Below are 26,723 nucleotides of genomic sequence, written 5' to 3' on the forward strand. Positions count from 1 at the left end.
ATAGGATTTAGTCTCACATTATGAAGTTTTTCTTTTAATAAATTATCATTTTTGTTTCACATATCAGCACATTCTTACCATTTTAATTATTTACTTTAAATTAACCATTTTGATGTTATAACTTTGTAAAAATATATTTGAGTCTATTAATCTATTAAGAATACATCGCCGTTTATACACAATATTATTGAAGCAACGGTTCGGTATTTATGAATATTCTATACGAACGTAATGAAGTATATCCTTTTATCTTTATTAGAGAAAACATCTTTATTAGAGAGTTTGCGAGAAAGTTTTAGGGAAACCACTCCCATTGATTTATAATATTTATGATAGAAGTAACAGTAAAATGCAATGTACAAAAATCAACCTGCTCTTTGAATCACGTGTTACTATGGAACGCGATATCATATATTGTATTGTGATTTGGGTTCTGTGATTTTCAAGCATCAAGTCTTTCGTTTTGTAAAATCATGTCATAATTTAATGTAAGAATAATTACAGAAGTCGGTTTTGGTAAATTTTTGCCTATTTTTCCTCCCACTGAAAAGGCTTAAAGAAAAAAATTTTGAAATATTTCTTTGAGACACGTTTGTTTCAAATGATAATGTGAGCTTAAATATTCGAAAGAATAAAGCCAACAGTTCCTCTGGACCCAGATAAACGTGGTTTAAACATGGGGGAAAACAAGACTAGCATACGGAATATCTTTGTAACTTATTTTCAATTCCTCTCTCTACAAATGATAAAAAATGATGCATGTCTGTTAGCGTTCTACAGGCCACACCGTTCCATCTAGGGCTACTAAATTATGCAAAATATGCTTTGGAGGGTGAGAATATATACTTTGGAGCAATTTATTTGAACTTCCAATTGCGGTTTAAAATAAAGCAAGATTTTCAGCTAATATCATTCGATAATATTGCTACGCAAAATCAATTTTTTTAGCATATTATAATTTTTTAAAAATATCTTTTTAATGATACTTTTATTTTGCACTTTTTTGCCTGAATTTCAACTATTTTTTTACCATAATTGATTACAATTTTTAACTATAGTTTCCATTGTTTCCATGAAATTGAAACCGTTTCCATATTATCATCAAATAGTTAATGATGGAATTTTCTTCTATTGTTAAAAAAAAGTAGAGGATGATTGATTTTGGTTATTATTTGATCATGTATAAAGTTGTAGTTTACATGTGGAATTAGAAAATGAAACTTCAAAATCACAAAAGAAAATGTGCAAGTAAAATATGGTTAAAGCCAGATAATCAGATTTTGGATGATACTATGATGTTGTTCTCATAAAGAATGTCCGCTTATATAATTACAGAACAGGTGTAAGGTTATTAAAATGACTTTAATATATATCACAATTTAATACTTAAAATTATGTTTTTAAAGCATCATGAACATCAATTTATTGATAAGAAATTTAATTGAAATTAAACACAAACAATATCCCCGTAAACCAACTGGTCGCTCAAGACGGCTCTTAATTTAAGACGGATTATCTTTCAAGTTGTTTCATTGTAAAATAGCAGAAAACAATGATCCAGAGAATTTCAGGTACCAAAATGAAATTGTCGAGCCATTACGTGACCATGAATTCACTCTATTTTATGTTGCTGATAGTGAAAAGAGTCATCGCTCCAATCGAATTGTTCCCTTTCTGTCGTGAAAAGATTCATTTGGCTCATTTTTTTTTCAATCACAAATTTTCTTCAGAATCTAATCTAATGATATAGCTCATGATAGATATAATCCGAAAAATATTTGCCATCCGCTCTCTGATTTCGCTTTTCTTCAATCCCATACAATACATTTTCCGTGTCAAAAAGAAATTAATCTAAACGAAATATAGGGAAAAGCTTCGCTTTTATTTGAGTAAACAGAATCCAAATCCTCCAGTTTCTGTTTTCAATAAAATAAAGTACAATAGTCCTACGTGTTCCCCAGCAATAAAGACATTCTACAAATAAGCCTCTTCAGACTAAGCTATAAAGATGGCGACTGACCGCAAATCGGATTTGCAGTAAACATTATCGACAAAACGATTACACGTCATAGCTACTTTCACGGTCCAAGATGCCAATTTCTAGTTCATTTGTTTACATGAATTTGTGAATGGGAGGGACTATATCACAGCTTATTTCAATGTGTACTTTTGTTTCACTTGCACGCAAGACTAAGCAAAAGAGAATCGAAGTTTGATTTGGGAGTTTTAATTGGCGGTTTCTAAATCGAATATGTTCACTGTGGGAGGGACTGTAAACATCATACCTAATATTAAGACCTGTCAATCGATATTATTGGTCTCGTTTTGCACGCCATAGAAAGTACTCGAGTTCTTTTTGCTTTATGATCGAAAGAGGTACTTGAGTTTCAAAATGCTGCCTTTTTTCGAACTTTAACTCAGTTGTTTTGCATGTATTGGTAATTTTCCTTTAAATGAATTTAAGCAGTATTATTGACACTTTGCTGCTGAAAATGCATTTTATTTAAATTGGTATATCGAGTTTACTCTTTGGTAGGCAATTTACCAATTGTTTTACGTCATTAGGCACGAAATTACTGCAATCATGAATTGCATTTGTTTGTTTTACTGAAAAATAACATGAATAAAGTGGCAAAACGATGATAATTTACTCTGCAATTTTTATCATAATTTTCAAATATTCTATGATTTGCATATATTTATACGGCGCGAATGTTGTTTGACTTTGATAAGTAAACTACAGTAATTTTTAAAATAATATTTTTAATTAGAATTCGAATGCAGATTAATAATTTAAATGATTTTTTTAACTCTTTTTATTGTTGATATAACAACACTAAAAAATTAAAAAAAGGAAATTTTTCTGTCATGGTGAAAGCTTTTGTCAATAAAATCAGCAATTTATTTAATGCTTTGATAGAATTAGGAAAATGTTTTGAAGATATTAAATAAATAAATATCTTTATCAATTAAGTTATCGAATCGTCTGCAGAAATTTACGTTGCCAAATCATGTAAACTTTATTAAGATGAATTCAATAAGCTATAAGTAACAAAGTTATTGTTTAAAAAAAGAGAATTATAATAAATAAATATTTTTATCAAAATTAAGTTATCGAATCGTCTTCAGAAATTTCTGTTGCCAAATCATGTAAACTTTATTAAGATGAATTCAACAAGCTATAAGGAACAAAGTTAATATTTTAAAAAAGAGAATTATAATAAATAAATATCTTTATCAATTAATTAAGTTATCGAATCGTCTGTAGAAATTTCCGTTGCCAAATCATGTAAACTTTATTAAGATGAATTCAACAAGTTATATAGAACAAAGTTAATATTTAAAAAAAGAATTATAATAAATAACTATTTTTATCAATTAATTGAGTAATTGAATCGTCTGCAGAAATTTCCGTTGCCAAATTGTGTAAACTTTGTTAGCATGAATTCAACAAGCTATAGGGAACAAAGTTAATCTATACTTATATATAAAGCTCAATGTGTGTGTGTGTGTGTGTTGGCGCTCTACAGAAAAGACCATTTGACCTAGAGCTACCGTATTTGGTACATGTATACCTTGGAGGTCGGGAATGTGCACCTGGGGTCCCTTTTTTGAATTTTTAATTAGAATTTTAATTATTAATTAAAAACTAACTTTCCCGCCAAAAAAATCCTTTCATTTCCCCCACCGCCAAATGGGTAAGGCTTCAGTTTTTTTTTTGTTTTTTTTTCCCAACAGCAATGATGCTAGGGCTAACATTTTTCGGCCTATTATCTCAAACGAATCTGTTTATTTTCTTAATGTTTGGTGCATTTAAAATGAAACATTGTTAATTAATCCATGTTTCAGATTCATTCTGAAGTACTTTTGAATTAAAATAACACAGAATAAAGGAAATTAAAAATGTCTAATCTACGTAGCGTTACCCCAAATGGCGTAGAAAAATTCACGCATTTGCGTTACCGTAACTGGCGTTGAAAATTCACGCATGCGCATTGTATTCTGATAGTTTACATTTCAACGGAAGCGGACTCGATTTAAATTATTTTTAGGTTAGTTGTATGCTTTTGTAATTAAATTGTATTTATGTTAGTTTAAGTTCATCGTTTTTTAAGTAATTTTTTTAACCTATTTTCGACCGATTATTTTAAACGATTCATTTTATTTTCTTAGTGTTTGATGCATTTAAAATGAAACATTGTTAATTAATATACCTGCTCAAGATGAATCTGAAAAAATTTTGTTGACAAATTCTTGAGAAATTACATAAATTAAGAAAGATATTCTTTAGTGCCCATAAGGTTTAAATGCTCAGTGACTCTGTTTTCAGTAATCATATTACAAAAAAAAAAAAAAAAAAAAAAATGCTTTGTTTTAGTAAAAAATATTATTATATTAATTGCAGATTAATCATTTCCACTTTAATTTAAAGCATAAATTCTACGGGAGCTAACAGAAAATTGGAGAGATACAGATAACGTTATGACTGAAGACCTTTATAATATTCTGAGTGAATTGAAATTTGAAGTTTTAAAATATTTTAATGAAGAAGCTATTAAAGTAGGAATTACATGAAATAGTTAATTCTTAAAATTTGAACGAGCATTAAGATTGGCGAACTAGCTGGTCGCCAAAGGCGGCTAGTATTTAAAAAAAGAGAATTATAATAAATAAATATCTTTATCAATTAATTAAGTAATCGAATTGTCTGTAGAAATTTACGTTGCCAAATCATGTAAACTTTATAAAAATAAAATTAAACAACTGTAGGGAAGAAAGTTAATATTATTTTTTTTAAAAAAAAAAAGAAGATTATACTTTTTAGTAAGTTAAATATGACAAATGCCATTAAAAAAACTCGTAAAATACGTGATAATTAATGCGCTACAAACTAGAAAGCAACAGATTTGAGAAATAAAAATGAAAAGTAGATTACGAGAAATATATATATATATATATTATATAGTATGATGATGTAATATGAGGTTTCGTCATAGATACTGTTAAATACAGAACCGATCCTTTTAACCTTTTCATCCAATTACAAAAGCTTTCCTTTTATATTTATTACTTTAAATAAGATAACGTTCGTGCTTTTGATTGATAAAAAATGCTATTTAAGAACTTAAATTAAATAATATCGCTTTGGCCGGCAAAAAGAAGAGGAGGAGAAAGAAGAGTTCCAGAGACGACTAATGCTGACAAAGTGTTAATGTTCTTAATGTCTGCAGAAAGCCGATTGTCGCATGATTTGTTACTCTGGAAACCAGAATAATTCATGGCGGACGATAAAAAAAAAAAAAAAAAAAAATACATTGGAAAGGAGGAGAATAAATGAGAAAGATCATATGCAGTATAACATGAATGCTTTTTATATTCTTTTTTTTTATTATTATTATCGTTTGCTGCTGTTTGTTTCAGAACGTGTGTTAAAAAATAAAATAAGATTAATGCGAACAAATTTATGGAAGTTTCTTGGTGAAATTTCATTTCTAAGGAAATGAAAGTAATGGAATTTAAAAATATGATTTTTGGTATTATTGAGATATGTTGTTGTAAAATTATTCTTCCAAGAGATCAAACCACAAAAATCATTAATTTTTATTTTTGTAACATTTAAAAATTTCCTTTGGCATTATTTTAAAAGTGGAAATAATTTCTCTTTTATGTTTTTAGAAATACTATTTAATAATAGTTCTTCTTTTATATTTGTAATTTTAAATTCTAAATAATGTTCATAAAATATCTGAAACTTATAATCTGCATAAATAAAACTTCCAGGCCAGATTTTTCCCGCCAATAGAGATCCAAATTGTCATCAAACTTACTTTAAATTTTCTCTTAAATACTTAACTGCAAGGAAAGTTTTTTTGTATAAATTTTGTGACAGTTAATTCCATAACGAATATACTCAGTATGGCGACACTCAAGATATTAAATAATAAACTAAATTTAAATCAACTGAGGAATGCAGATATTTAATCTTTAAATGCTTTAAGTTTCAAATTTGATATCGAACTTTTAAATCGAATTGCACACGTGTAGTTAGTTGGTTCGTTTTTAATATTTGGCTGTATTTTTGTTACCATTGCACAAAGTGTTTTTTGAACAAAAGTTAAAAAAATAAAAGCCAGCTGTCAAAATTGCTCAAATAATATGATGTTTTGTTTCCCCACAATATTGAACGAGTGGCATATTTTTAGAAAAAGTTTAGCGAAATAAATCTTTTATGCATTTAATTTTTCGGAAAAATAAAAATGCTTTTGAAGTAGTTCAGTACCTTATTTTTACTAAAATATAATTATTTTTAGCAAGGACCTGTTTTGTTTGCTGAATTGATACCTGCTTAAATATATACGTATAACTGCTTGAAAATTGATACCTGCGTTTTTTGCGAAATAAATATATAAAATATTGATTGATTGATTGAAATGGAATGAGAATGGGATTTTTGGCAACAAATGCCGTTATCCCATAAAACCAAGAATTCATTCAAATATAAAATATGTATTGTGATTTTTTTTATTATTATTATTTTTTCCTTTGTGTACTACAATGAACGGATTGCCATTTTTTAAAATTTAATTTGGAAAATCATGCTTCTAAGGATTAAGTTACATTTGTTTACCTTATTTATATTCAAATATGTCTTCTTAACTTAAAAATTGGTTTGAATTTGTTCCTTTTTTTTAAAAAAAAAAAATGTTTCATGTTTTTGGTTTGAACATTCCCAGTTTTTAAGAAATGTTTTCTGTTTTCGGTTTGAATATTCTTGATTTACCATCAAAAGCTGATTTGAGTAAGAAGCGCCAACGCCTGTTTTGATATGTTATAATTCTACTCTCATTTGTATTTGCCGTGTTATAAGCACAGTTTTCAAACGGAAGGAAGATGTTTAAAATGAATATCTGAGACAATTAATTAAATATAAATAAATTATTAAAAAAAAGTTAAAAATATTTACTTCCCGGATAATGTCAAGTATATCAGATAGTTTTAATATTTCAAAATTTGTTAGAATGCATCTTAAGCCCCCTCCCCCCCTTTTTTTGTAGAAAATATAAAAAAAGCTGCAAAAAAAAAAAAAGTAAGAATATACCACCATCCAGCGGTTAGGGATTAAAACCCGCATAACTCATTACCTACTTTGAAGGTGGATTAGCATCGACCACAATTCATGTTTTGTGTTCGCCGGATGCCCTTAATATCTTACAATAACTGCCGAGGCACGTTTAGACCATTGCGATAAGGGAAAGGGGGGGGGGAGGATTAGTCGTTGGAAATCTTTTGCTCGTTTATCGAAATTTATGTTCTATACTACATAGGAGGAGAGGGAAGTGCACTAGCTTTTAACTTACGTCTTGTAAATATCGAAAAAAGAACGATTTGGTCTATGCTTAATCCTTTTAATATATGGAATAGTTATTATTTTGCTTTTTTTAAAGTTGTTTTTTTAGAAATGCAGGGAAAGGTCACAGGGGCATTTTTTAATCGAAGTAAAAAAGAAGTACATTGAGAATATTTTTGAAAAAAAAATGGTGGCAACATTTGTTTTTTATTTGTAGAGAGAATATGAGTAACATGCTAATACCATGTATTTTACTCACACTGATGCGCTAACTTTTCATTATTGGCTTTTATTTCACTTGGTTTATTTCATTTTCACAAAGAAAGAAATTTTTCACTCACTTTCTTGATGTGGTAAGGGCTGTAAAATTATGTACTTATGCAAAATTTTAACCCTGACGTTCTGTTCGCATTTATTGCACCCCAATGTCACAACCCCCGGTTGTGCCAATGTTCGTATTAATATGATACATACAATATTAATTACAGGTAACAATGATTTCCCTCATTTCAGAGAGGTATTATATTTTAAGATAAATAAGAAATATTGCGACAGAATAAATAAAAATAATAAGATTTATATCTATATATAATGCTGATGTATCTAAACAAATTTTTTAAATGTTTTACAGCATTTTTTAAAACTTTACTTACTTTCTATTTGGACAAAAATATGCTGCATGGAGTTTACAGACCTTTATTTCTCGTATGCGAAGCATAGAGAAATTATAGCAATCGTTAAAAAAATTCGAACTCGAGATTTTGTCGAATTTCCACGTTTTAGACCTCCCTGAGTTCGTTGGGACATTTTTGCGAAATGTCCATCCGTCTGTCTGTAACAAAGGTAACTCAAAAATGCTATAAGATAGACGGGTAAAAACTAATATACAATCTTTACACCAAATTGGCAGATTTCTATCACATTTTCAGCAATATTCGCTCAGAGGAAATCCATCTCTCCGGCTATTCGAATACAAGTTTACACGATAATTACAAAACGAAGAATCTAGATAGATAAGATTCGGTAAACAGATTTAACATCTGTAGTGTAGACATCTATTAAATTTTTAACCAAAACCAACAAAGGGTTAACTGTCTGTCGGTCTGTACTTTCAGAAACATGTAACCGCGATAACTCAAAGACTCAGACTTAAATATATCAAATTAGGGATGGGATTTTGTGACTACAAGTGCAGATTTGTGTCAAAGCTTTATTTCAAACTATTAAGAAAAACGTGCCTAATCAACAAATTCGATTTTCTGATACTATTTTTCGTACACGATGTTGTAATCGCCAAATAACTCGCCAATAATGACACGATGTATTTACAGGGTGCGACAAAAAAAACAACAACAACAACCTCGGACAAAGTTATTACATCATAGAAGTGAATTCATTTCTTTTTTATTTTTTTCATTTCTTTTTATCTACTACTTCAATTATAACATATTTTATAATGTATCTTTTAGTTTACATTTTTTTGTGCTTTTTTACAATCCCAAGCAAAAGATATGCTATTTTAGAGTTGTTTAAGCAAGGAAAACGTCAGTATGAAGTTGTTCATTTGCTTAATATGCCTCGGCAAACAGTGTCTGATTCAATCTGTCGTTTCAAAGAGCTTGTGGTGGTAACATTATAAGCCAGCTAACAACTTCCGGAGAAGAGTGTACACTTTTGTCTAGTGGCTTTGTTATTCGGCTACGAACCCTACTGTTGCGAGTTCGAACCTCAACCTGCACATTGGTGACCCTGGTTCTGAACAACCGCATCCTTCATTCAGCTGTCCTGGCTCCATCTACCGGCAGCAACCACTCACACACGCTCGCCGTCGCCCGCCATAACACTTGGCGCGATAATCACGTTCGTCGCTCGCCATAACTAGCGCGATAAAACTCTACCGACTCACTGGTGGGGGACTGTTGTGGTGGTAATATTATAAGCCAGATAACAACTTCCGGAGAAGAGAGTACTCTTTTGTCTAGTGGTTATGTTACTCGGCTATGAACCCTAACGTTGCGAGTTCGAACCTCAACTTGCACATTGCTTAGCAATGATGGTCAAATTCCAGTAAGTGAACAAAAACGTATGGTGAACGCTTTCAATAGCCGTCAGGTTATCAAAAAGCGAGTTTGATGAAATTCGAGTGTTTACATGAAAAGATCGCTCGTGAACTGAGAATAAGGGACAGATCAGTGCAATGAATGGCAAAATCAGAGCTTGGGCTAAAGCCTTAAAAGTTCCAAAAAGTTCAGCTTGATTAAATGTTAAATAAATATTAAAAATATCAAAATATTGTAATGTCATAAGGAACGCACAATTACGCCAATTTTCAAATCTCTAGTACTCCAGAAACTAGTGGCGTGACAACTGGAGGGAAAACAAGGAGGGGGGGGGTTGATATGTGTGCCTGTTGCAATTTTAACAGGCATTGGGATGGTCAAACATGGGTGCATTTTTATACAATCAAATACATTGAAGGGATGGGAAAATAATATCTGTTCTAAGTTGCAATTTATCCACTGATGAAAACAGGGGTGAAATAATATTTTATGCCCCTGGCGTCATTTATCGTCTCTACTCCCGTTACTAAAAGACGAATGAAGTTTAGTTTAGTTTAGTTATATTAATGTCCCATTTTAAAGCTACACTAGGGCTATTTTGGGACCTCGTCATTTTGAACCGCGGTCAGAAAACGAGGATGATACCTGAGCTGGCACCCTCCCTCTCCACACCACACCAGCGGGAGGCCGTTTGGCACTAGACTCTAGGGACAGCACCAAAATTTTGCTCTTAGGAAAAAACATAGAGATTTTCTGATGTTTAGGGAAAACGGAGTTTTTCAGCACACGTGATTTCTCCGTCAGATTCCTGAACTATATAATTCTGTATGTTCAAAAATGTTTCGAAATTTGTCTTCGGAATTCTGAAATGTAGATGCCTTTGATTTTAGAATAGTGTTATTGAACTAAATATAACGACGCTTTTTTATATAGAAGTTATGACATTATATGAAAAGTAAGATGCTTCAAAGAATTATTGTTCAAATAAAGAATACATTATAGATTTCTCCTGCATGTCACCCAAATCATTGATTTATTTTTTATTCCTTTACTTTTTAAATACTTTAATTCATTTGAAAGTAGCTCAGTTTACTTATAAACGTATCTCGGAATACCAAACGCAATGTCATATTATTTGTTTAGGTGGAGTTATTGTGACAACATACAAGTATTTTTTTTGTTTTATATTATCAATTAGCAACTATTGAAAGCTTTTGTATTTATTTGAGAAAATTATGATTTGATCAATTTACTGTTAATATTTCAGCGCCAATATGCATTTTTAAGGAATATTTTAAATACATACCCAACTATATGTATTAAATACATAGATCTGAAAATGTAATTATGAAGAAATATGAATATATATAAGTCTAATATTTCGATCTCATAAATGAAAAATAAATTTATATATTAAAGTGCATACATTTCAGTTTCATAATTCAAGTGCATTTTATTCAACTCTATTGAAATGACATTTAAATTTTTAAAAGTTATTTATATTGTTACAAATCTGTAATTTTGCTACCCGGCATGAATAGTGTCATCGTGGGAAAAAAAGTTGTAAGATCTGTCCTGTGCATGCTGAGCGGGTGCTGCGTCAATGACCTCAGAGCTTGGCGACAAACTTGGCGGGCGTCTGGCGATTTGGCGATGAATTTGGCGACAAAATGGATTATACTAAAAAGTTCGAGAAATTTCACGATCTATCCAGTAGGAACCAAGATACACTCTGGTACGCTCTAATTGGTCTGGATATTCTAGCCCCGCCTCTCGGAACTATAAAAGACGGGCACTCTGAAGCGACGGAGAAGTTGATGAATTAAAGGATCATATTAAAAAACTTAATATCAAAAAAGCCCCTGGCCTTGACAGTATTAACAACAAAATGTTAAAAACACTTCCGGACAATTACCTAAAATTTTTAATTAATATAATTCATAGCATTCTCAAATTAGGATATTTTCCCATGTCATGGAAAACAGCTGCAGTTATCCCCATATTAAAACCAGGAAAAGACCCAACTGATCCCTGCAGTTACAGACCCATATCCCTACTCTCCTCTGTCGGCAAAATTGCTGAACAGATAATTCTCAATAGATTAAATAATTACCTAGAAGAACATAATATACTAACACCTGAACAATTTGGATTTCGCCGTAACCTATCTACAACCCACCAATTAATTAGAGCTGTAGAATTCATTGAGGAAGGTTTTGAAAATAAACAAAAAACTGCAGCGGTTTTCCTTGACATTCAGAAAGCTTTTGACAGAGTTTGGCAAGATGGTCTTATACAAAAGCTAATTAATTACAACATACCCCCACACCTTATCAAAATTATAATTTCTTACCTCAGTTACAGATTCTTTAAAATCAAGATAAACAATGAATTTTCGGAAGTAAAACCTATTCTTGCAGGTGTACCTCAAGGATCTAAACTAGGGCCAATTTTATTTTCCTTGTTTATTAATGATAAGCAATTTAACACTATGTTGTAATTTAACACTATGTTGTGCATGTACGCTGATGACACTGCAATACTAGCTAGAAACAAAAATCAAAATTTCATTACCATAGCTTTAAACCGACATATTAAATCTCTTGAGGACTGGTTCGTCGAATGGAAAATTGAAATAAATGCTAGTAAAACTGAAGCTATAGTTTTTAATAAAAATAACTGTAAAAAGAATTTCTCCCCAGTTAAAATTAAAAATCAAACTGTCCCGTGGTCTAAGGAATGCAAATATTTAGGCGTTATTCTAGATAGTAAATTAACTTGGAAACTCCACTTTATTTACACAGCTAAAAAGTTTCGAAACCTAACTCGTAAATTTTATCCCTTAATTTCTCGAAACTCCAAAATGAGTAGACAAAATAAAATGCTTATTTACTCTGCCTACTTGCGTCCAGTATTAACTTATGCCTGCCCTGTGTGGAGATATGCTGCCAAGACTAATCTTAGACTTATTGAACGCCAGCAAAATAACTTAATTAGAAATTTCTGCAATATGAAATACTACATGCCCAATACAAATATGTACTTATGCCTAGACTATGCCCCTCTTAAAAAATTCATTAAAAATCTAGCCACTAACTTCTTTAAAAACATGGATAAGAATGAAAATGAAGCAATAGCTAAAATCCCTAAATATAAACCATCTACAAACTCTAGAAGACCCCGTAATATACTACTTTAATTTATCTCAGCCCCTTAGTTTTTCTTCCTAACTTTTATTTTTTCAAACTCAAATTAAACAGTATCTCAATAGCCAATTCTAGCTCACAAGCAGTAAAAACTTACTAAGCCCAACGGCAACGTACCCCTCCCCCCCCCCCCACCCTCACCCTAATATCAGACCATCACAATGAGTCCTGACACTCGTCATCTCCAAATTTCGTCGAAGACGGCCACGGCAAAGTATAGACAGCAAAGCACTGTGAAGTCTCTCCTTACCGGGGATAAGCCCCTGCCGGAGCCAGGCGCCCCGTCAACCCAACCATCAAGCTGGGAAGAAGATGTATGGATCGTCAGAAGTTGTGTGTGAGAGGAGTCGGAGTCGCCGACAAATAACAGTTTTTTTGAGTATTAGACAGCAAGCGAGCTGCTAAACTAGCGATTAAATGCGCTGAGTTATTATGATTGATCGACGGTATTTTGTTGTAGAAAAATTTTTGTAACAATATTATTGTTTTGCAGTAAAATAATATTACAGTTTTGAGTACATGCATACTTAGCCTTAATACCTATCGATAAATAACGGACACAACCATATCGACCATTGAAGATAGGCATAATAAGCTAATATTCTGAAGATTTTCCCCGCGCAAATTTTCCCCTTCTTTTTCCCTCGGAGCAGAAATTTCGGAGCAGCCCCTAGACGCTTCTCCGTTTGGCTCGGACAGATTTAAAGTGCACCAGACCCGCTTACATTACAGTTCTCGGTGAAATCGGGTTATGAATCTGAAACCCTTCGGTTCCGAAGCCGGAACCTTACCACCAGCAACCGCGGCTCAAGAGACGAATGAAAATGCTTCATAAAGTTTATTTATAAACAAGAAAAAAACTTAATTACCTATAAAAGTTTTATAACATAAATTTAGCTAAATATGACAATTTTTTTTTCAAACCTTTTATTCTGATCATCAATCAAATGAAGGTTTGGTACGAAAGGAAGATTGCTCTATCGGGTGGCAGTTTTCGGTTATATGTATTATTTTTGTTATTTAAAAACGTGTCTTTAAATTTTTAAATAACAAAAAGGTCTTCAATCGCCAGTTTTCGTGTTGTTGAAATGGGGTTGCGTGTCTCATTAATTTGTTGCATGACAGAGGTAATTTCAGAAGTTACCTCCATCTTAATACCCTTTTAATGTTAAACAACCTTCAAAAAGAACATTTCTGTATTTTGCCATTTATACACCACATGCGAAATATAATATGTAATGAATATATTTACATATATGTAATGTAAATATTTACATGCGAAATATAAATATGTAATGAAACTTACCTGCAAATACGTGTATTCAAAATCTATATGAATTAAAATCAAACAACGATTATAATAAAAAAGATGAATGAGTGTGTTGGCGCTGTGCAGGCCATAGAGTTTGGCCTATAGCTACCACATTTATCATATGTAAATCCTGGAGAGTATAAATCTGCACCTTCCACTGATTTTTGAAATTTTAATTAGAATTTTAAGGAATTAAAAATTAAGCTGAGTTTTGGCATTCTTTCCGCGTTTACTTCCGCAAATATTATCACTCAAAAATAACTTTTACACATTTTCAATATTGAAAGCATTATCTTTTTAATGATACTAATTTCATAATTATACAAATTTTTTTTGAAACTTTGAGAATTTTTTAAAGTGTTTTTTTTTTTCTCCTTAATTTCCAACATTGCTGCCCTGAAATGCAAACCTTTTTCATTGTTTCATCAACTACAGAATTGTCTGATTTTCTTCCTTTGTTAAAAGTTAAACAAGTGGGAATGGTATCCAAAAAAAGTTCTCATATAGCCTCTAATAAAAATGTCATTTCAGAGAACCCTTTCCATGGCACTGGTGCACAATATTTACGAAAAAAAAAATCCGTGATCTGAATTTGGCTTTTAACTGAATCTATCTTGTTATCTTTGGCGAGTTTGTTGGCGATTAATCCCGAGGGATAATCGCCAAAAAAAGAAGTGGTAGAGATGTGGTTAATAGTATTCAAAAATCAAATTTGTCTTTTAGATGCGTTTATCCCAACCGACTGTAACCAAAATTAGACACAAAAATACACTCGTAGTCGCCAAAATCTCGCTCTAAATTTGAATACGTTTAAGTCTCTGCGTTTTTGCATTATCGCGTTTACATGTTTCTAGAAGTACAAACCGATAAAAGATTAACTTTTTGTTAGATATGAATCAAAGTTTGATAAATGTCTACTTTATAGATGTTAAATCTGTATGCAGAGTTTTATCTATCTAGTTCTCTTCATTTTGTAGTTACTATTTTTTCACTTATATTCGAACAGTCGGACAGGCAGACTTCCTCTCAACGGATTTTGCTCAGAATTTAATATAAATCTACAAATTTGGTGTAAAGATCATACACCCAATTTCATCCACATAGTTTGTAGCTGATTGGAATGGGCGAGGATAGAACCTGGAACCTTATGGTTAGCAGCCCAGTAACATGACCACGATACAAAGGAGCAATTGCTCTTGTAGCGTAGCTGTTAACTGACTTATAAGCTTTCACCACAAGTTCAAAGCGTATTTGTCACAGACAGAGAAACGATTATTCTACAAAAATGTATTTTTTGATCTCATGCAGGTCTAAAATGTGGAGATTTGTCAAAACTTCGAGTTCGAATTTTTTTTAACGATTACAATACTTTCTCTATACTGTATATACGAAAAAGTAAAAAGGGGGATTTTGTATAATATCTGTGTAATTTACGAGACGGATAAAAAAAAACTGAAGGTACTATACAACGAAATTTAGAAAACAGATGAATAGGATATTTACGTTTTTTAATAGTACTATGATGTCATGGGATCGATCTCCATTCTAAAGGTTCATGTACTTAATAAACAAAGTATATGTAATATAACTTAAATAACACGGTTTTTTTTACTGAAATTTCGCTGTAGCATAATCATGAAATTATGTCTATACGATTTAAATAAAATAAATGCAAGCAATATTCCCGGCGAACCAGCTGGTCGCCAAAGGCGTTTAGAAATAAATAAATAAAAACAAATACATTTTCACAAAATTACTGAAATAAAATAAAAATACTAAAATTACTAAAATAATAAAGAATGACGTGTGAAATTAAATTGAGCATTATCTAGAATTATTAAATAAGGGCCTCATAATTTGCATTTCTTAGGGTCAAAAAATTCCTACACTCTTTAATGATAATCAAAAAGAATATTTCCATATAACTTAGAAATTGGTACTTTTCCGTTAGCCAGGTGGATATGTCGCCAATTGTGAACCAAATGCCAATTTGGCATAAAAATTTGGCGAAATTCTACATTATTTGGCGATTTTTCGCTTGCTCCTAGTGAACGGATTGTGAACCAAACGCGAATTTGGCGAAATTCTACATTATTTGGCGATTTTTTACTTGCGCCCGGCTAACTGATTGTGAACCAAATGCAAATTTAGCGTAAGAAATTTGGCGGAATTCTACATCATTTGGCGATTTTTCGCTTGCGCCCGGCTAACGGATTGTGAACCAAACACGAATTTGTGGTAAGAAATTTGGCGGAATTCTACATTATTTGCAGCCGGCTAACGGAAAAGTACCTAGAAATTTGAAATTTCAAGCATTTTTTACGGTTTTTCAAAAATTTGAATAATTAGAGCTACCTCCTTCTTTGCAGCAAACCTTTTGGGTGAACCGGAGTTTAACCCCCTTCTTCGCCAAGTTGCGATAACGCGCCAAAGCTGGAAACCGTCGTTTTCTCTAGATTAGCAAACGTATTATCTTTCGCCTTTATTATGCGTTATGATTGGACATCTGCTCCCTCATTTTTGAACATTTCGCAAAACACGACGCAAGACCGTTGTTGGCGAGTTGGCGATTTTTGAAAATTGCGCCAAGCAGAAGGTTAAACTCCGGTTGTACCAGCCTTTTAACCACCCACATGGCTCACGAACCATAGTATGATAACACACCATGTTTCATTTCGATTTCATAATGCTCTGCATTTTAAAAAGCATTGCTGCTCTAGACGTTTAAGTTGGTCTGGTCCCTGATAAATATTGGTTGATTAGATTATCATGTAAATGAAACACATAACGGATAACATAAAATCTGAATATATAAATACGAATTATAAGTCGCACGCGCACATATTTTCACTCATTGTACTACGAATAAACATTACCAAAAAAGACCTCAGGTAAACAATTTAAAATTCACTGCGTTATCGCTTAACATACTCTGCGTGTTAAAATTTTAAAATATCGTGCAACAGAGTGCAACGGGATAACAGCATTATAGAATGCCTTTAGAATACAAAACCATGGTTTGAAAAAAATCTAAATTTAGATTCTGTGGTCCGAAAATGTCACTTAAGAGCTGCGTCGGCAGTAATTAAGCTTTTGATGGAATATTGTTTACACTTGGGGTCGGCCACCCCTCCTTTTCGCACTTACAAACTAATAACCAAACGCGTGGTTTTCACGGTTGCTATGGTAACAGTAAAATTCTAATAAAAGTTTAAAGTCACGGGACAGTCAATTAAAATTTTACGATACTAGGTCCTCAAGGGATAAGCGTATAATTGTAAAGAAAGGCAAGTGAAGCGAATTAATTAATCATGCCATCAGAGTTTAACTCTGCAACCTGTTTAGGCGGATAATCGCTGGCAACCTGATAAGATGGATAATCGTACAATCACACGCTAGCAGGGAGAACCAATTTTGCGTATTTTATGGATGATTAATTGACAAACCTTTTGTTTATCTTATAGTCTATCTTTTGGAACTACAGGTCGTCTAATTTATTCAAGACCAAATAATTACTTTCTACTATTAAAGATAACCAAACATTTCCAATCGCAAAAATGCTTCAAAAGTGGCATACTTAATGTAGTTTGAGACAGTAAAAGCAAAGTTGAAAAATTACGAACTCTTAATTTTTGGTACAATTCGGTTTTAAGAGCGACCAAAAAGCGCCAAGAAAAAATTCCGTCAAATTTTATAAAATATACTCAAGTTTATTATAATTTGTTAGGAAAAGTTTTGAATGACAGAATCACAAGCCTATATAGTTTGATGACTGAAATCGCCAAATTGGCGACATTTTTTCTTGGCGCTTTTTGGCCTCCGTTAAAACCGATAAGTATCAATTTTTCATACAATATCCCAGCCTTATTAGACATATTTAGTTAAAAAGTCATCAGATTCTACAATATACAATAATTAGAATGAATAGTCTCTCCCAAACTTTTTCGAATGCTTTTTAATAAAGGTGTTATCCCATAAAACTGCTTGCATGGCATTGGCGTACAGCAGTTACGAAATATTAACCTTTGACGTAAATATAGCATTTTTATCGAATCGATCGTTTAATCTTTGGCGAGTAATTCTTCGCATGATGTTAATAGTATCCGAAAATCGAATTTGTGTTTCAGATATGTTTTTCCCAATATACTGAAACAAAAATTTGGCATAGAACTACAGTTGTAGTTACAGAATACCAAACAAAATTTGATATATTAAGTTATTCCGTCTGTGAGTTTTCATGTTTACATATTTATGAAACTACAGACCGACAGATGGTCAATCCTTTGTTGAACTGGACTGAAAATTGCGAAGTGTCAACACTACAGAAGGTAAATCTGCGTACATAATTTTATCTATCTAGCTCTCTTCGTTTTTTAGTTATCGGGTTAAATTATATTCGAACAGACAGACAGACTTCCTTTGTGCAGATTTGATAGAAATAAACAAATTTGGTATAAAGACCGCTTACCAAATTTCATCCGACTAGATCAAAGCATGTTTTAACTATCATTGTCACAAGCAAAGAGACAAACGGACATTTTTCAAAAATGGTTTTTTTTTTTTTTTTTTTTTTTGGAAAGTTGGAGTTTTGAAATGCGAAGATTTTTTTCAAAATCTCGAGTTCGGAATTTTTGATGGTTACAATTCTTTCTCTTTACTAGGAATACGAGAAAGTAAAAAGGTTCTATTGTTTTATGATTTAAAATGATCGTGAAATATAAAGTTAAAAGTAAAAGGGGGCCGTATACATGTTTATTTCAAAAAAATTATCAATTTCGAATAAGTGAGGTATTTGAAAGGAATAAAAAAAATGTGTCATTTTCTATAAGTTTAAATATTTAGCAAAAAACTGTAAAAAGGATAATCAGATGGCGTGCAAAAATACATAGAAAAATAACATCAGTCAAAAACTAACGGAGGAAAACTATCTCACATACTCGGTAATTAATCAACCGCGTGCCATTGATGGATTATGGTTACATAAGAGTCTGTTCTGTTCTGACTCCAGATCATAAGGTAGCGTGTTCAAATCACGTCCGGGTCACCAGATATGTTACGACTGAAAAAGTCGTGCTGTCATACATTAGGTGTGTTCTTGTTAATATAATTCAATCTGAAGTAAGACGACATAAACATTTAATACAGTACACTCCCGATTATCCGCGGAATTGGGTGGCGCGGCCGCCGCGGATAACAAAAATCGCGGATAATCCGAAAAAAGCTAAAACCCGGTATTGCAAAAAAGAAAACAGTCATTCCAACTTTGAAAAATCGTTTTATGTACAATAAAACGTAAAATAAACAGCAGGAAATGTTTAACTAACGCTTAATATTTTAGTATATCACTCAAAACTAATCTAAAATGCATTTTGTTGATGAAAACAGAAAAGTGCTTTGTATTTACGAGAGGCATCAAGGATACACAGAAAAATGAATACATATGTACTGTTTTAATACTGTAATGTATTATGTAATTACAAAAGCATAACAGTAAAACTACACCTTTTTGAAAAAAATCAGTAAAAAAAAAAAAAAAAAAACTTTGTGCGGCAGGCACGGATAATCGGGAGTCTACTGTATTTACATTTTAAACGAGGTAACGTTAATGCGTACTTCAAATCTTTAGAACACAAGTCAATAATCAAGGTAGAGTTGAATTGTCACACAACTTCTAAGTTCAATAATAAAATGTTTTTGCTTCTTCGTTGCACCACAACCTGCCATCGTTGGCGATTTTGTTAACGATTAATCGCTGGGATACGATTTATATACATGTACAGGAAAATCGAATGAGTATTTTAAATGTTTTTTTTGACACAAAACTACAGTTGTAGTCAAGAAATCATATATCAAATTTAAATCATTATATTTTTGAATTATCGTGTTTACATGTTTGTGACTTACAGATGATCAATCCCTAGACAGATTAATTCGAAATTTGATACACATCTAAAGTTTAGATGGTAATCTTCTTATTCTTATTTATTAAGAATAAGAATTATTATGTATATTAATAAGATTTGTATACCATAATTCGTCCACAATTGTAGAATAAGTTAAATATACATTCTTGTTTAAATTTAAATTCAGCTTCTTCAGGTTGGTTCCTGGATGTTTCCCTCCATGCAAAGCAAAAATATAGGTCAGTTTCTCCTAATAGTTCTTCAGGAAGTATATTTCGTCCTCAATTGAAGAACAAATTAAGTGTACATTCCTTTCTAAATATGTTACTCGGCATGGTCAGGCTGGCTCCAGGATGCTTCTCAAGGCAAAACAAAATGTGAGTCAGTTTCTTCTAAAAGTTCTCCAAGAAGGAAATTTCATTCTATCATATACTGGAATTAAAATCAGACTTCCACATCAGATGATAACTAGATAGCTTTGACCAACAATATCTGCCACTTTTCCTTTGTCACAATGAGTCATTGGTTTAATGGATTTAGTTTAGACAAAATAGACTAGCTGGAATTATTTGCAACAATATAATTCTTCTGTTTCGCATAGAATATTATACCTCTAGTTTGTACAACAATAAAAAGTAAAAGCTTATACATGTTGTTTTAACTCAATCTTTTTATATATGTAATAGAAAGGATCTGAAGAATTATTTTTATTCATATATGAATATCCAGCAATATTTTGACAAAATTGGAGTTGACTTTTCTTAATCAAGCAAAAAATAAAACTAATCACATCATTAAATTTTCAAAAACAAATATTTACATTTGAATTTAAAATGTCCAACAGAAGTATAAATCACGTTTTCATCACTACATTTTTTTCTACGGCAATCACACAACCTATACAATATCCTACCTGTCTTAATAAAATTTTTATGATTGTCCATCAATCATAAATTTGGAATTTTAATATTTATATGTCACAGCCAATATGATTAATCTGTTATTAATTAATAACAATAATTAATGTCAGTATAAGTGAATCAATGTAATAAATCAATTAATCATTTGAACATAGCATACATTTAAAATAATAAGGGAAATCAAAGAACCAGTTACCTAGTTTCAATCCCTAATTCAATTTCTACAATTTTTATGGAAAAAAGTTCATGACCTCTAGAGATGCCATCATAAGTTGTTCAAACGCCATTTTAAAGATCAAAGAGAAATTTCAGAAACATCGTGGTTATATTGGCCAGTTACAACTACAGTTACAGTTGAAATTTTTTTAATTTTGTATGAAAGATAGTAGGTATAAGTACATTGAGATATATATCATCAATGTTTTTCTACAGCATCATCTCACTTCCTTAACTTATGAGAAATATCCCAAAATAAAACTTTGGTAGAGCCCCCAAGGCTTAATAATTGGTCTGATTTTGACAATGTTATTCACAATCCATGCTCAAATTAATTAGAAAAATCAATCAGCCCTAATAATTGCACCAGTGATCTATTGCTCACCTCCAATTATAAAAATATCAGAAATTAAAAAAAAAAAAGAGCACAAATCCTAACCCAATCAGTTGACCAATTTCTAAATTTTATTCATCAATTATAGTTACATGCATAGATAGCAACCATAATATTCTATATTTATAGCACAAATACAATTTAAGGTACGATAAGATGCACTTCATTAAAACTGATTAATATTATTCAATTAATGCCATTAATATGGTTGCTAAATAACTAGTCGCCATAGGCATCTAGTTTTAGTAAATTTTGAAATAAAAATAAGATTCTATTTGATAATTAACAAAATATTACAATATTTTTTAAATGGTTGTCATTGTATTTGTAATCAAATTATTTTAAAACAAAATAATGACATGAAAAAATTCATCATCAACTCCAAGTTAAATTTAAAAAAATTACACATAGATTTATATCCAAAATATTCCAAAACCTAGACAAAACATTTAAGATTCCAAAAACTAGGAAAAAAAATCATTATTTTCTTTCCTTAAATTTTCTTCAAATGATCAACTTCTGAATATAAAAATTGTGCATAACAATACCAAAATAAAAATTCTATTAATAATATAATCTGCGGTATCAACTTTTAAATGTGAAAGTACATCTTTGAACGTAATTACAGATTTACACTAACAACTGAATTTTAAATTTATTGTTTAGTTATAATAGTTTATCATTAGTCCAAGGTACATGACTGTAAAAAAAAAAAAATATTCTTTTACTTGAATTTAAAGAAGACAAACCATTGCAATTAAATATTAAATTTTTTTATTAGCCTTCATTTAAATATTAATTACAAAAGATATAGAAAAATACAATATCATGATATGTTCTGTATAACAGCAGTTAAAATTTCTTAAGTATAGTTATACTAATAATTACTGACCAACATTTTATAATCTTATAACAATAAAGGATTAAAATAATCTTTCAATACAAATAAAGCTCCTAAATTTTTGTATCCAATGAATATTGACATTTTTTTTACAGAAAAATTCGCTAACATTTTGGAACTTTCAATGAACAGAGTAAATATTCAGACATAAGCATTCAACTTCATAGTTATCTTCATATTTAACTAGTAACACACTTAATAAATATTCAAATAAATAATATAGAAATGTATGTATTTACATATAATAGAAAACAGACCAATCAACATTTGTGTATGTTAAACAATATCATACAAAAAGTTAACTTAAAAGATCTAAACAAATTATTTCTATTTCAAATATACTTTGAATTTACTGGACTTAAATAACATTGACAAACTTACTGGACTTAAATAACATTGACAAACTAAATTCACGATTCTATATTCGCAATAGAACTAGAAACTTAAACTAAATTCATTTAAGTTTCTAACTCCATAATGAATATAGAATCGTAGTCTATATTAAACTCAGTATAAAAATGAAAGACTAACTCACTACTTTCTTTATTAGAATTTTAATAACACATATGTGCTTAAAAAGAATTCCTTTCACAAAAAGTTAAATGGAGTTGAAATAAACTGCATTAAAAATATACTGTTCTGTAAATTGTTCACTGTAATATTCTGACAAGGAATATATTGTATTTATTTTATGAAAAATAGTCACATTATTTTATATGGACATTTTAGGAACAATATTATTTTGTGGCAACTCAATCCAAATCTTAATAAACAGAGAAACTTGAAAACTTGGTTAAATAATCTGAACATTCAGTGGTTTCAAGAACCACTAAAATAAACAAATACATTATTTTTGATCTATAACAGGAAAATACAGTATCTTTAAATAACCCCTTGAATTGAAACGACAAGTCCAGTTCCTCATGGATGTTCTTGAGCAAGCTGACAGTGGTGATTTGTATTTGCCAGAAATTGAGGGTTGATGCTCTTCATAAAGAGTTTCATTCACAAAAAAGTTTTTTTCAGAAAACCTATGCCTATTGTTTTTCTATGAAAAAAACTAAACTCCTCTATCATTTCTCCTTTTAGAATTTCAAATAATATAATAGAAAACAGGCCAACCATGTCTGTCAGAATAAAATTGACTAAATATAAATTGCAGTTCAAGGGGTTAAATAAACAATAGCCAAACTATCAAGCATATTCACTACCATTACAGCCACCTTATATCACAGAACATGTCATTTTTTATTACAACTTCAAGGCATAAAGATACAATACCCACCAAACCCTTTGAAATATAACATATCATGTCAATATTTATGATTAGGAACAGCTGCTGTAAAACTAAAGGAATACTATTAAAAATATTACTTTCAAACAATCTATTAATATACTTTAACCTTAAATAAAAATGATTTTAATTGTAAATTCTTATGGTATTTGTGTATTAACTGTATACCAATAATTAATTGCCAAATATATAATGTTAGTCTATTAACCATGCAGATCATTGACAAGCAGTTAATGTAGGAAGTACCAATTTCGTAAATTTTATTGACTTACAACAAAATTCATCATCGATTAACAATTTTTTTTAAAACTACATTAAAATGAAGACCCATACACATTTGAAAAAAATAACACTTTGCTACACAATTTTTCTCTAACACATTGTTTACAATCACACAAAATAGGAAAAGTTAAGATTGTGAAAATCAAACAGATTCCAAACATAACAAATCGACGTAGTAGAAAATAGACTGTTTGCAGGAAGAAAGCTAAAAAATCTACGACTTTAGAAATAATTTTAAGACTAGCAAATGGTTGCGCCAATAAAAAATTCTTATTTTTAACTCAATAAGTAAGAACGTTTTATTTCAGTGTAGACAGAATTAATCTTTTATTTTGAAATCTTCTAAAAAGTGGCAAAATCAATTTTGAAAATTGCTATAAAAAGAATTTTCATAAAGTGAGTAAGTCGAACAATCAACAGAAAATCTATTTGATTTCTTTGAATCAAAAACTGCTTTATTTCATTAGCACCACTGCATCCTATTCTTGTATCAACAATAATAATGAAACAAATAACTCATTTTTAACTCAATAATAATAAAAAAATGTTCTATTTAATTGTTGACAACATAAATCTTTCATTTTGAAATTTTCTCAAAAAAGGCAAAATCAATTTTGAAAAATTGCTTTAAAAAGAATTTCCACAAAGTGAGTATACCAAACAATCTACAGAAAATCTATTTGATTTCTCTGAATCAAAAATTGATTAAGAACATATCATTCCATTAGCACCGTGGCATCTTATTTTCTGTCAGTAATGGAGTGCATATAGTATGAGAAGGCTAAAACCTTATACAGAGGAGTACATTTGATGAGGGAGACAAAAGTACAAAACAGAGTACTAATTATGGAGAAATAATAAGAGATGAAATAAATATGACTATGTTGATTTCTCCTAACTTATCAAAATGGGCTCATATGATATACTATACTTACTTAGCAACCATCTTCTCATGATGGACAAACTATATTAACTAATAAAAAAAATTGAAAATTTTCATTAATTAAAAAAAGCAGAACAATTATTCTCATGACCATGAATGAAATTTAAAATAAATGGACTATTATTCCATTAGTTTGGTAGCAGTGAAATAGCTCATAAGTGAAACCGCTTACAGAGATCTAATGTAATTATAATAAAATGTCTGTATCTGATGCACCTCTTTGTTAACTTCAAAAGAAAAGTATGAAATAAATCATAAAAATGCAGATTCAATAATCAACTTGAAGGGGGGGGGGAAATCAAATGTGAAATAAAAATTATTGAAAATTAGTGTACAAATGTTGCTTTAAAAATGATAGAAAGAACTTATATTTCTATACATCATAATAAATTAAATAAAGGACAGTTATGATACAAATAAGCATTCATAAATAGCTCATAATAATTTAAATTTTCTCAAAATGTAATTAGTATTGATTATCACTGTCCTATTGCAGATAAATTAATGTAAATGCACACTGGCTAGAAAGAAAATGTTACAAATTTTTAAGTACACAGAAAATAGAAATACTTTATCTCTTTATTATAAATTTGGTAGTATTGATTTTATATCATTTTCTATTGAATCATCAAATTCTGATAAAGGTTTTTCTCTGCTATGGATTAAACAGTGTCGGATCAAGTGATGTTTTTGATTAAATGCTTTATCACACATATTACATTTGAATGGTTTCTCATCACTGTGGGTCAGATAGTGCTTGGTCAAACTACACTTATGATTAAATGCTTTGCTGCAAAAATTACAAACATGAAGTCTTTGATTCAGATGGATTTTATAATGCTGATTCAAATTTGATTTCCGAGCAAATGATTTGTTACATATATCACAAACATGGGGTCGTTCACTTGTATGAACTACACAGTGTTTATTTAAACTATATCTTTCATCAAATCCTTTATTACAAATACTGCATATATAAGGCTTTATATTTGTATGGACGAGATAATGTTTGGTTAAACGTGACTTCCGATTAAATGCTTTATTACATATATCACACACATGAGGCTTTTCATTAGTGTGAATTAAATAATGTTGGCTCAAGTGTGATTTTTGATTGAATGCTTTACTACAAACTTCACAAATGAAAGGCTTCTCATGAGTATGAATTAGATAATGCTTAACCAAATCAGGTTTACGGGCAAAAGCTCTGTTACACAGATCACATACATGGGATCTCACTTGGCTATGGGTAAGATAATGCTGACGTAAATGAGATTTACGATTGAAACCTTTGTTGCATTCAGAACACACAAAGGATTTTGCATTTTGGTGACCAAGATAATGCTGAGTCAAATGAGATTTACGATTAAAGGCTTGGTTACATAAATCACATGCAAAAGGTCGTAAATTTGTGTGGGTGAGATAATGCCTCATTAAATCGGACTTCAGCTTGAATCCTCTGCCACACGTATTACAAGCATGTGGTTTTTCTGGAGTAGCTCCGTATGGATTATATATATCAGTTGATTTCAAAGAATTTTCGTCTGGTTCACTGGAACTCATTTTGCACATTTGATTCTTCACAAGGCACCACAAATTATACGATTCATTTCCTTTGTAATAATTTCATACATTAGATGAGGTCATTAGCACATTTTTTCCAAAATGTAGCATTTTCCTTCCTTGGCATTAATGATCAAACAGCTTGGTATTCATACATGGATATGAAGATTTTATACGTCAGGAAAATTCAAAGATTACCGATGAAACATTCTGATGAGAATGCATGGCAAACGAAAAAATACTGCTTAGACGAAAATATGATGTTTCGCATGAGTAAATATACATTTTATCTCAGGACAAGAGCATTTCTTATATAATGTCCTTCAAAAAAAAAAAAAAAAAAAAAACTCAGCAAGACTTTAAACACAGGTAATTTTTTTA

General features: G+C 30.7%; 1 protein-coding gene across 1 annotated transcript; it reads right to left on the reverse strand.

Moving 5' to 3' along the window:
- Positions 1 to 22,198: 22,198 nt before the first annotated feature.
- LOC129957554 (gastrula zinc finger protein XlCGF7.1-like) lies at positions 22,199 to 26,647 on the reverse strand. The gene has a single exon (XM_056069913.1). The coding sequence runs from the start codon at positions 26,349 to 26,351 to the stop codon at positions 25,362 to 25,364; it is 990 nt and encodes a 329-aa protein (XP_055925888.1). The 5' UTR covers positions 26,352 to 26,647; the 3' UTR covers positions 22,199 to 25,361.
- Positions 26,648 to 26,723: the final 76 nt, after the last annotated feature.

Source organism: Argiope bruennichi, chromosome 11, assembly GCF_947563725.1.
Source record: "Argiope bruennichi chromosome 11, qqArgBrue1.1, whole genome shotgun sequence".
Lineage (NCBI taxonomy): Eukaryota > Metazoa > Arthropoda > Arachnida > Araneae > Araneidae > Argiope > Argiope bruennichi.